Below are 12914 nucleotides of genomic sequence, written 5' to 3'. Positions count from 1 at the left end.
AAACATAGAAACGGTAGGGAAACAAAAACAAAAAAGAGTAATTCAAAAAATTGATCATTTCTTAAAAAGGGAGAAAACTTTTTTTTTTTTTCCCAAATTCTTAGATTCTAACATTTCCTTGTTTTTACTTAATATATGTCTATAAACATTATAAAATCTTATGTTGTGATAGATATTTACAATTTTAATAAAAAAATGTTATACATTTTAAAATTTTAAACTACAAAATAATTAGGATTATCCAAAGAAATATTTTTCAGAAAGAAATTTTATTTTTCTCTTTAAGCACAAAATTATAACAAATTTAGGAAATTAAGAATATAAAGGTGCTACTTTTTAAAAATACCAATATTAAAATTTTTCCTAAACCATATTACATAAAAGCGTTAATATGTATAACAGCTCAATATGAATTAAGCAAAATTGTAAATATTAATTTTTCTTTTATAAAAACGTCACGTTTGCATAAAATATTTAAAAGAAAATAAATTTCATTCCGCATTAGAAACTTTTTTTATATCGCGTTTTTTTTTCCGCAGAAATGTATTCTATGATTTATTTATATAAATAAATATTTAAATAAAAATATTCTTAAATAAATATAAATACTTTTTTCCAAAATCCAACTTTAACTATTTTCCTTTTCCTATTTGGTAGATAACCCTAAATAGCAATTATCTAAAATTTTACTAAAATAAAGATCTCTTAATAAGCTTATTATAATATTTACAAAAATTTTGTTTCCGCTTATTAAATAAATTTGCTGTATCTGTATATATCCCAATACAAAGGCAGAACGATATAATTTTTACTAAATCGAAAAAAATAAAGCTGACCCTAACTTAAAATTAAAAAGAAAAAATAATAAATAATCAATCATATATTATCCAAAATGAAAGCTTTATACGCATCCTTATTTATTTTCTCCACCTTATTCGCCTCATGCTTTGGAAGTGATATTGAAAAATATTTAGTTAATCGCTGCTTCTATGTATAATAAAATTTTCGCATATATAAATTCATACATACATATATATATATATATATATATATTTTTATTTCCATTCACAATTTATTATAATATAAAAGCATATATTACAAATTGTTTTAATTTTTTATATTACCCATTTAGTACGATTTTAACCTACGTGATGAATATAACAAGATGTTAGAAAGTAATTCTGAAAAAAAAGAGAACCCGATAAAACGTGTAAAAAGCAAGTCATTCCACAAAGATGTAGAAAAATTAAATAATGACTTCCAAAAATTAGAATCATATGATCCACGCTCAGATTATGCAAAATATGTAAAACCTTTATTATATGCATTGGAAAATCCTCCTAAACCCAGAAAACAATCTTCCAAAAAAACATCCAAAGCGAAGAAAGCAGCTGCACGAAAAAAACCAGCTACACCTAAGAAACAAGCCACACCGAAAAAACAAGCCGCACCGAAAAAAAAGGCTGCACAGAAAAAGCCCGCTGCACCAGAAACTTCTGCGTAAGTTTAAAATAACTAAAATATCAGGTGATTCTCTGAGAAAAAAGGTTACATAAGTGTTGATAAAATTCTCCTCAAAATATGAATTATACGATTAAGTATATTATGCTTTATAACATGCCAAAATAGAACAATTATACGTGAAAAGAAACAGATTAATACTTAAATTTTACCTTTTTCTTTTTCTTTTTTAAATGCCACTTTTTTGAATACACCCACCCCCTGTGTTTGTCCTTTCTTTTTAATCGTTAAGTCTGAGTTTGTTGCATACATCGACTGCATTGTTTCCCCTTGAACGTTATTTCATAAGCAGATGTATGTGTTCATATTTGTTCATATGTGTACATATGTATTGTTGATTTTTGTTCATTCCATATCATTCCACTCCAGTATAATTTTATACTAATTCTTTTTTCCCCCTGAACTAAAACGGTTATACTAATAGAACTGTCATCAAAGAATAGCATAAAATTTTATTATCTTAGGGTAAAAAAAGAACATCATAATAATTTGTTTACCTCTGTGTGGTTTGATTCATATTTGTGCCCAACTCTGGTTGTCCTATAGTTATTTTTCTTGCTTCTTCTAAGTCAATTATTGGATAGCATCAAAATTTGCTCTATTTATTACTAAAGTGACATTCTTTTTTTCATTCAAAATGATCATTCAAAAATATTTATGCAGAAATAATTCCCAACTGTTAATCACAAAGGAGATATAAATGACGACCATGTAATTGTAATGATTATTATGCTGCAGTTTTTTATGCATAACTATCCAGATGTATTATTTTTCCAATTTTACATATGAAATAATTAAAAAAGAAAAAAAAAACGCTCATAAATCTTTTAACTAATGTTTCACTTCATCATATTTAAATTGTTCATTTATTATTATTACTTCTTATATATGCATTAAAAGGTTACCCACTTTGTGTGTTCATACTGTAATATAGTCTATTCCCTTCGGTGTAGTTTATTTTGCTCATCTATCCTCAAATGTTATTTTTTTTTTTAACTCGATTATTACATCTCAGAAAAAATTATATAGTACGTAAAACATATCCGGTGCAATTTTGTTTCTGTACTATGGTAGATCGTTAGACCAATATGAAGGCTTCTAACTCAGCATATAAATAAAAAACATGTTAACACGTACGTTGGAATAGTCCTCAACTTAAGGAATAATACACGGTGTCATTACAGTCCAAGGCAACCTTTATATAAGTAGTTGCCAGAAGCGCTTCCGTATGAGAGAATAAAACCGTAGACATATATACTCCTTTTCTAGTGCTATTATTTTTACTTCCTGCATCATTTCGACTTTTCATCATTTTACCTCGTTAAATAAGGATGCTATTTTTTTTTTTTTTTTTTTGTGCTAATTTTTAAATTACTATATTTGCATAATTATAGTATAGAGAAAATGTATATTTCTCTTTATAACAAATCAATAGCTACTTAATTATAAATTTTTTACGCTTATCGATACATCCATTTTTATAGCCCACTTCTATTGTTCTGTTCCACGACATTTAAGAGGAAAAAACTACCTTTTCCTTTTGCAAAAAAAAATATTCTATATATAAACAACTATGTAGAAAAAAAACCTTCATGTTAACGATCTATCTATATAATTAACTAGACTACACCTATTGCACTGACTCTTTCCATTAGTTGAATCATCTAAGAACTCTTTACAAAGAGTTCAGTAATTAAAACTCTAACATGTAATTTGTTAGAACATCGCCGGCTTGAGGTGAAGGATAAATCTTGTCACTTCTTCAATTCTTCAATTATTTCATCTTCAGCAATGGAAATTAAAAATGGAAAGCGCTACCTGGTATTTTACAAATTTAAATATTGCCAGTTTCATTTTCTTAAGTGCGCAAATACATTGAGAAGTGGTAAGATTTTTCTCATTCATAAGTATAATTTAAAAGTGTCCTCTGAAAAAAAACATAGCAACCTACGCCTTAAGTTTTCCCTTACTAATCCGAATTGTTGGTATCTAAATGGATAATTCACTTTTGTGTTATTCTAAAATTAGTGATATTCTGTAATAGGGCAAATTACAATCTATGAACAGAATAAAAGATCATCTTGCATATAATTGTGGGATACATTAAAATATGTCACACGTAAAATACGTGACCCTCTGGGGAAAGGATTAGATGAGGAGTAAATACATCACGAAAAAGCGTCCTTCAATAAGATAAAAGTTTTATCAATATTTAAAGGTAGTTATAAAAAAAAATAACTTTAATGTGCATTATTTTGAAAAATTTTGAGTGTATATCATTTCAGCATAAATAACGCCTCAAATGATGAAGAACATAACAAACTAGAAAGAAAATTCCTAATGTAAAAATCATCACTACATTTTTGAAAATATTTACGCCTATACTGCATTAATCACAATTAACACATTCTGTATTTTCAAATTAAAACAATATCGCAGAAAAAGGTACGTGTACTCATTACATAATAGCGCTTTTTTCTAACATTTTGCCGGTACATACCTTCTAAACAAATACATAGATTTAGTTAAATACAGCTTTTAAAATATCAAAAAAACAAATAAAAGCAAATTAAAAAATATAAACGAAATTGAATAAATGAAGATAAATAAATGCCCCTTTTATACTTATACGATGCATATTATGCAGTGTAGTACATAATATATAAATATAACATAGCCACAAGTTTCAGGAGCAAAAGTAAACATTAAATCATCTACAGAATGACATTCCATTAGTTTTGGATATCTACACTAAAAAATAGATAAACTAAAAAGCATAAGAGAATAAATTGAAATTTTTTTTTTTTTTGAAAAATTATATAAAAAATACTTGTATAATATGTACTTAATTTGAGCATATTTCGTAAACAAATTATGCAGCAACTCGTAATGAAGTGAATGTAATTTCAGAGGACATAGAAAAGGGAGGGAAGAAAAAACGAAAAAATTGTTTAATATAATCATTATTCCCTTAAACATAAGAATTCATCTTTATCCATATTCTTAAAAATAATATTTTATTATTTTTACTTTATATTAGTATAATCATTCTAAACATTATATAATAATAAAGCATTAACAATTTTAAATAAAAAAAATATTATACATTTTAAATTTTAAAGCTATAAAATAACTACTATTATTGAAAGTAGTACATCCCACGGGGAAGTGCTCTTTCCCCCTTTCATTAGGAAAATAACTATATAATAAATTAAAAAAATAAAAAAAAAGGCAATATATTTTAAAAATATGTATATATAACTTTTTCTAAACTCTACTATATAAAGGGAACATGCTTATAAATTCACATTATCATGCACTAAAAATAAACGTAAATATTAATTTTCTATTTCATAAAAACGTCACGTCTACATGAAATGTTTTTCATTAATAAATTTCATTTCGCATTCGAAATTTTTCTTATATCATATTATATTTTTTGGGAATAAAACATATGCAAATTATTGTTTATGTATATATATAAATAAATATTCATATAAAAATACTTCTATAAATTTATATAAATACTTTTTTGCAACATTTATTCTTGACAATTATTTATTTCTATTTTGTAGATATCATAAATAACAATTATTTTAAAATTTAGTAAATTCTTTGAATAATCATATTATAATATTTACAAAAATTTTATTTCCGCTTATTAAATAAATTTGCTGTATCTGTATATATCCCAATACAAAGGCAGAACGATATAATTTTTACTAAATCGAAAAAAATAAAGCTAACCCTAACTTAAAATTAAAAAAGAAAAATAATAAATAATAAATTATCAATCATATATTATCAAAAATGAAAGCTTTATACGCATTCTTATTTATTTTCTCCACCTTATTCGCCTCTTATTCGGAAGCATTTGATTTTGTCCGTTTTTTTTTGGATGATTTCATATATGTATGATAAAATTATTTCCTAAATGTTCATACATATATATATCTTATTATTTCCATTCAAAATTTATTATAATATAAAAGCGCATATTACAAATTGTTTTAATTTTTTAAATTACCCATTTAGTACGATTTTAACCTACGTGATGAATATAAAAAGATGTTAGAAAGTAATTCTGAAAAAAAAAAAAACCCGACAAAACGTGTAAAAAGCAAGTCATTCCACAAAGATGTAGAAAAATTAAATAATGACTTCCAAAAATTAGAATCATATGATCCACGCTCAGATTATGCAAAATATGTAAAACCTTTATTAAATGCATTGGAAAATCCTCCTAAACCCGGAAAACAATCTTCCAAAAAAACGTCCAAAGCGAAGAAAGCAGCTGCACCAAAAAAACCAGCTACACCTAAGAAACAAGCCACACCGAAAAAACAAGCCGCACCGAAAAAAAAGGCTGCACAGAAAAAACAAGCAGCACCGAAAAAGACCGCTGCACCATCAGCACCTGCAAAAGTATAAAATAACTAAAAGAACAGACGATTTACAGAGAAAAAAAGTTACATAAGAGTTGATTCAATTCTCCTCAAGATATAAATTATATGATTAAGTATATTATGCTTTATAACATGCCAAAATAGAACAATTATACGTGAAAAGAAACAGATTAATACTTAAATTTTACCTTTTTCTTTTTCTTTTTTAAATGCCACTTTTTTGAATACACCCACCCCCTGTGTTTGTCCTTTCTTTTTAATCGTTAAGTCTGAGTTTGTTGCATACATCGACTGCATTGTTTCCCCTTGAACGTTATTTCATAAGCAGATGTATGTGTTCATATTTGTTCATAGGCGTACATATGTATTGTTAATATTTTTTCTTTCCATATAATTCCATTCTATTATCATTTTATACCCATTCATTTTTCCCCTAAAGTAAAACGGTCATACGGATAGAATTGTTATCAAAGAATAGCATAAAAATTGATTTTCTTAAGGTAAAAAAGTATTTCAGAATAATTAGTTTACCTCTGTGGTTTGGTTCTTATTTGTGCAAATTCGAGTTGTCCAATAGTTAATTTTCTGGCTTCTTCTACTTCAATTTTTGGATAGCATCAAAATTGGCTCTATTTATTACTAAAGTGACATTCTTTTTTTCATTCAAAATGATCATTCAAAAATATTTATGCAGAAATAATTCCCAATTGTTAATCACAAAGGAGAAATAAATGACATCAATGTAATGCTAATTACTATTATGCTGCATTTCTTTATGCATAATTATCCAGATGTCTTATTCCTCCAATTTTACGTATGAAAGAATTAAAAAAAAAAAAAAAAAAAAATCATTTTAATGTAAATCCATGAGAACAAGCTATAGCGCACGTTATTGCCTGCTCAAAAACGCTTAAATTTTTCAAGTAGATAACAAATTAGCAGAGATAATCCAAAATGAATGTCTTTATTTTCGAAAATACATTTTCCACCTACATTCATCAGAGTAAAAAAGTATCGTGATTTTACACCAAAATTGAATCGCTTCAATAAATACGTATGCAAATTACGTAGTAACGCTCTTTTAGAACATTGTCGCTGCTGGTGCGTAAGCTCTAAGCTAGAGCATCAAATTAGCTAACAGCTTGTAAAATCTCAAAAAGTAAATTAGAAAATTTAAATAGAAATGAATAAATGAACATATATTCACATGTCTCCTTTTTGCTTAGACATTATTATGCATTATACAGTGTATATAGATTATAAATGTAACATATTCACTGCTTTATTTTTAGATGATAAAAGATATTTTTTTGCATAGTCAACAGGGTGGCAATCCTTTCCGTTTCTCACGTCTAAATTAAAAATCCAACAAATTAAAAAGCATGAGAAAAGGAAAAAATGGAAAATTTTCTTTTTTTTTTTTGGAAACATAAAAAAAATATATATTTAATATGTACTTATTTTTAATACATTAGACCAAACTACTTGCATTGTACGCCAAAATAAAGTGAAATTTTTTTTTTTGGGAAACATAGAAAAGGGAGGGAGAGAAAAACAAAAATAGTTGTTCAAAAAAATCACTATATTTTAAATGTAACCGTTTTTTTCCCAATTTTTAAATATTGTTAATTTACATATTTTTCGTCAGTATTTAAAATAATAATTCTATATCGTGCAATATAAAAGGCATTTACAATATTAATAAAAAAATAAGGTAAGTTTTAATTTTTCAAAATAGAAAAAATTTAGAATTACAGGTAAAGATAATTTGCGCTGCAATGAATTCCCCTGTTTATGAAGCACATAGTTGATAAATCAAAAAATTAAAAAATCTTAGTTTTTAAGAATGTGTACATAAGCACATGCAAAAATGCATTATAAAATGTTTATATGCACAACGACACGATATTACAATAAAAAAAATTATAAAGATGAATTTTTTATTTTTTTAAAATATCTCCATGCTTATTGAAACAAATATTAGGCAATAGTGTATTTCATTCCATGCTCGAAAATTTTCTCCTTTCGCCTTAAAGTTTCTACAGAAATATAGATGCATATTTTTATGAATATGTATAAATAAATATATTTCCATATACATATGTAAATACATTTTTGCAGCATCAACCTTCATCTACTTTTAGATTCCATTCCTCAGTAAGCTTAAATAGTAAATGTAATAATCCAAACTTTTAGGAATATCCTTCAAATAAATATATTATCATATTCACAAAAAATTCTTTTTTCTAGTAGAATTAATTTCCTTCATTCCTATATATTCCGATATTAAGGAAAAATGAAATATACATTTTAAAATCGAAAAAATTACCGTTAACACCAATTTAATATAATAAATATAAAAATCTTATGCTATAAAAAATGAAGGCTATATATGCATCTGTATTTATTTTTTGCACCTTATTTTTCTCATCTTTTGCCTATGCCAGTTATAGGAATACGCCCCAGGTATAATAAAATTTCTCTATATACATTCATACATATAATTGTTTTTTACATTTTTTCATAATTTACCATCATTTGTGAATTTATACATTTATGCGCTGTTTAATTTTTTAAATTGTGTCATTTAGTACCCGGATGCCAAATGTGGACCAAGCACAAAAGCAAACTGCAAGAATATTCCAGGTGCATGTCCAGACAAATCGAATTCAAAAGCTAAGAAAAAAAAATAAAAGATAAAAGTACGCTATGTATATCCAGTAGGAAGACCATTTCAATATACTCCTGTATATGTACCACCCCCAATGGAAATGGAAGGGCCTAAAGATAAGGTACTATCCACATAAAATAAACCCGACGAAACAAACAAACCTGCCACAGCCAGCGATGAGTTACCCCGTTTATATAGCTTACCCCTTTTATGCCGTTTCCTACCTTTCCCCCTCTGTTCAGTACGCCTTCCTAGACGGATCTGACATATGGTACAGCGACGACTCCACATCTGATTTAGCAAGCAACGACGCATCCACCAACAGCTATGAATCTTTAGAAGCACGTAGTGAGTCTCTAGGAGCAAGTAGCGATGCATCAACCAACAGCTATGAATCCTTAGATGAATGTGGTGAGTCGCTCGGAGCAAGCAGCGATGCATCCACGAACAGCTGTGAATCTTTATCAGCATGTAGTGAGTCCCTCGGAGCAAGTAGAGAATCTCTAACAGAAAGTAATGAATCCTTGAACGAGTTTTATGGCGGAGAAGAATCGATAGCATGTGAAGATGAGCCAAATAAAAAGAAATTCATGGGGGATGAATTAAGGAGTGAAATATCTGAGGATAATCTACCAAGAGAAGATTTATTTCATGTAGAAGAAGGATACGAAGAAATGCTAAATGATTCCTTAAAATATAATTTCCAATAAGATTTATCTACTAGCAAAAATAGTTTATTCGAAGATGATCAGTCATTGAAAAGGGGACTCAAAAGGAACAGCTCAGAATCTAGTCTAGACAGCCACATGGGAAGTTATAAAAATAAAAGTTATAGACACAGATTGGATATAGATTCGGAACCTCCTAGAAGATCTATACATGGGGGTAATGCACCACAAGGAGAGAAGAAATATGTGGACTTCAGAGAACTTCTAGAGGACAAAGGAACCACCAAAGGAATAGTGTAAATGTAAAATTAAAAAATATTTACGGAGAAGAACAAATGTATAAAGTGAAGAGAAATAGCTTTATTGTAAAATTGATATACTATTTGCCGTTTTTCCCAGTTGTTACAATGATAATGATAGGTTTTTTTCTACTCTGCTGGACCCCCTCGATTGGTTTGATTTTTTGGGGGCGTAACTCTATTGTGATACCAGCTTTGATGTACGCGATGCATTCAAACAAAAAACAATTCGAACGTGTATTTGGAAAAAGGAGACAAAAACAAAAGAAAGTAAAAAAAGGAAGCGGAATAATATCTAGATTTTTTAAAGAGGTAGACAAACTCTTGTTTGACGATTTGGATGGTTATTAATTGATAAACCGAGTTGGGATCATTTCTTAATGTTATTCTTATGAATCATTAAAATTGTAATTTAGGCACTTGCTAGAAATTTGGGGATTTTTTGTTCAGGAGTTAAAAAGAGTGAGCAAATAATAAGCTTTTTTCTCGTTTGCAAAAATGTTGATACATGATAAATTTGTACATGATGTGTTCACATTTTTGCAGGCAATTTTTTAATGGACTAATGCCACTAGGATGGGTCCTATTTCAACGCTGCATCGTCCTCTTTTTTCTAATTAGCTTTTTTTTTTTTTTTTTTCTGTTTTTATATGTCTTCTGAGGTTTACCTTTATGGTAGAATTACACCCTCGCCTCTTTCATTTCACTGCTACTCCATTTCTCCATGTTTCTGTAAGAATGATACGCACCTTTTGTGTGCTTCCTAAATTGTAAATTCTTAATGAAATACTTCGATGCACCACTGTCTATATTATTAATTTTGTTTTAGAAAAAATTAAACTTATTTTATCATTTTATTGAAAATTTTTAACAACAATGAGATGGCTATGAAACGCTTCATGCGCATGTTTCTCTTTTGAGAAATCTTTGAAGGATGGGGGAAAAATAAGCGGCTAAAAGAGTGTTTCATTGTTTGGAAAAGAAGTGTGTGTTATTTTTCAGGGAAACACAAAATTGCTATCTGGAAAGGCACATTTAAATGAATGCAAATAATAACTAAATTAACAAATGTGGTGTGTTTTTCTCTGCATTTTGCTCTTACTCTTTATTAGCATATAAAGGGGGAATTACTCAAATGTGTAGTGATGCCATTCTTTCTTTGTGACTATTTTTTTTTTTGGAAAGTTTGCACATGCCGGCATGGCATCCCTGTTAAGTTTTATTTTTTTTTTGGAAAGGTTAACGTGCGGCATGGTAATTTAAGTGCCACTTTAGTTAGCGCTAATAGAGTGTTTTTTTCTTTTTTAGCAATTTCGTAAGTCGCACTTTGATTTGTTTGCCCTAAGAGCTCCTGCGGGGAATCCCAGAGAGCAACCCCATGCAATGTGCTAACCGAAAAATAAAAATAAAATAAAATAACAATAATAATAATAATTGTAATAAAATTCAGCGAAGTTGGCTATTTGAAAATAGCGAGGGTGTTCAAAGATATAGCAATTTTCGTTCCAATTTTTCCAGATTTATGACGCGCAATATTTTGAAATATGAAAATCTTTACGAATCAATTGTTTTATGAACAAAGTGCGAGTTGGTCTTTTAATGTTTTCCTCTTGCAGGATGCTATATTGACTGTATGCTCACAACATTGCAATGTCAAGTTGGCAGATAAGAGGAAATTCAAATTGGAAACCTGCACATACATCGAGGACGCCTATCTTCCCCGAGTTTGTTTACATGCCAGACGAACATTTACATTTTGAGGAGAGTGCGCATTAGCATGTATGTCACATGTATGTACATGTATCTATGGAACAGAAAGGGGAACGCTCCAAAGGGTGAACCAGTAGGAGCGCAGCCGCGCAATACCTCTACAACAGTAGTTCCTATGTTATGACTTAAACGGTTTTATTAAATAGTGCCTTACGGAAGGTGGAATGACAAAAGAAAAAGCTTCCTTTGGCAGTGTTCTTGAAAATGAAAAAAGATGAACCGCGCTTTTATAACGATGTTATGGTATTAGGAAATGATTAGATCTGTTCAGACTTTTCCTCCCCCCCCCCCTCACCACCACCTTTTCTATTCATGTACAAGTACCCATCAGGCGCAAAGGAAGCTTTTTTCTTCGGCCAAAGGGGGTGCAACGTGAATACATAATGCATATCCTTTTTTTTTGGAAAAAAAAGCGAAATGTACATGGCACAATTTTTGTTGTGCAAAATGGAGAGGAACTTATTGTAGGGGGAAATATAAATATGCCATTTGGGGGGATTAACTGCAAGCCGTTTAACCATTTAATTTTGAAAAAATTTAGGCGGTTTTATCCGCAAAGTGAATGTTCCTCTCCCCTGAAAGTTTCTTTCTTTTATGTTGAAGGGAATATTTACGAAGGGGTGTTGATTTTTGCATACTCAGAAGCACCATGCTTGTATGCATATATATGGTATAAGTATGTAGGTACCTAAATTGCCGTGCTGTACCACGCGGCCAGTGGCGGCAGAGACAACAATTTTATGCGTTTAAAAAATTATTTATCGGAGCACCATAAATTTTCCCTTTGTTCAGGGTCATTCTGGTGCAGATAACCAAACTGAAAATTAATACGGTGTACATATATGAAACATAAAAGTGTCTTCTCTTTGTAAAAGCTGAGAGTAATTTTTTTCGCTCTACCAGGAGATTACGATACAGGCAAGAGTTAAGTTAATACTTACGTTGATGTCAACATCGGTGGCAATATTAGTAAGATGAACGAAAGCTTGCTCTTTGCTTCGTAATTAGAAAGATAAAAAAAAAATTGCGCTATTAATAAATATTCTAAAGGAGGGGATATACTTAATGAATTAACTAATGCATGCAGAATTATCCCTGTTCCTCATTTTACATTTTGCGAAGAACCTTTTGGTTCCAGCAGACGGGGGGAAAAAAAACAAACCCTTTGAGAATAAATTGTTTTCATTTTAATTAACGCCTTTGCTTTATTGAAGTTTATAAATGTACATAAAAATATGTAAATATTTATTCATTTAGAAAACAAAATTGGCGATTTATTTTTCAAAAATTAAATTGCCCTGTTACAAATAAGGAGAAGAAAAAACGCATTAATTATTCTCAGCATTTAACAATTTTAAACTCGTTTAAGCGCGTACCGATTTAATTTGCTGGGAAATTAAAAAAAAAAAAAAAAAAAAGGTAATACATTTTAAAAATATGTATATATAACATATATTCTAAGTCCACTACATATATGGATCATATGTATAAAATATAACATAAATGGGTGCTAAAAATGAGCATAAATATTTAAAATTTTTCTGCGTCATAAAAAATGGTCACGTTTGTGCGAAATATT

At 28.9% G+C, this 12914-nt stretch overlaps 3 protein-coding genes across 3 annotated transcripts, besides 4 other annotated features; all 3 read left to right on the top strand.

Annotated features, from left to right (window-relative positions):
* The first annotated feature begins 551 nt into the window (after window positions 1–551).
* PVX_096030 (hypothetical protein) lies at window positions 552–1973 on the top strand. Its single transcript, XM_001612713.1, has 2 exons — window positions 552–991; window positions 1133–1973. The coding sequence occupies exons 1-2, from the start codon at window positions 893–895 to the stop codon at window positions 1502–1504; spliced, it is 471 nt and encodes a 156-aa protein (XP_001612763.1). The 5' UTR covers window positions 552–892; the 3' UTR covers window positions 1505–1973.
* A 2370-nt stretch (window positions 1974–4343) lies between these two features.
* Window positions 4344–4375: a microsatellite.
* A 587-nt stretch (window positions 4376–4962) lies between these two features.
* On the top strand, window positions 4963–5954 carry PVX_096035 (hypothetical protein). Its single transcript, XM_001612714.1, has 2 exons — window positions 4963–5433; window positions 5557–5954. Exons 1-2 carry the CDS (start codon window positions 5332–5334, stop codon window positions 5950–5952), a joined length of 498 nt encoding a protein of 165 aa, XP_001612764.1. The 5' UTR covers window positions 4963–5331; the 3' UTR covers window positions 5953–5954.
* Window positions 5309–5336: a microsatellite.
* A 2738-nt stretch (window positions 5955–8692) lies between the features above and the next one.
* On the top strand, window positions 8693–9308 carry PVX_096040 (hypothetical protein; the record flags this gene model as incomplete). Its single annotated transcript, XM_001612715.1, has 2 exons — window positions 8693–8719; window positions 8841–9308. 2 exons carry the CDS (start codon window positions 8693–8695, stop codon window positions 9306–9308), a joined length of 495 nt encoding a protein of 164 aa, XP_001612765.1.
* A 108-nt stretch (window positions 9309–9416) lies between these two features.
* Window positions 9417–9443: a microsatellite.
* Window positions 9444–11776: 2333 nt separating this feature from the next.
* Window positions 11777–11803: a microsatellite.
* Window positions 11804–12914: the final 1111 nt, after the last annotated feature.

Source organism: Plasmodium vivax, chromosome 3 (assembly GCF_000002415.2).
Source record: "Plasmodium vivax chromosome 3, whole genome shotgun sequence".
Classification (NCBI taxonomy): domain Eukaryota; phylum Apicomplexa; class Aconoidasida; order Haemosporida; family Plasmodiidae; genus Plasmodium; species Plasmodium vivax.
This window is presented reverse-complemented; position numbering and strand designations above follow the sequence as displayed.

What these genes read in the sequence shown, in the direction of transcription:
- PVX_096030 (XM_001612713.1), top strand. Translation starts at nt 893, where the DNA reads ATGAAAGCTTTATACGCATCCTTATTTATTTTCTCCACCTTATTCGCC. An exon ending in TAGTTAATCGCTGCTTCTAT is followed by an intron (nt 992 to 1,132) that starts GTATAATAAAAT and finishes TTACCCATTTAG; the next exon opens with TACGATTTTAACCTACGTGA.
- PVX_096035 (XM_001612714.1), top strand. Translation starts at nt 5,332, where the DNA reads ATGAAAGCTTTATACGCATTCTTATTTATTTTCTCCACCTTATTCGCC. An exon ending in TTTTGGATGATTTCATATAT is followed by an intron (nt 5,434 to 5,556) that starts GTATGATAAAAT and finishes TTACCCATTTAG; the next exon opens with TACGATTTTAACCTACGTGA.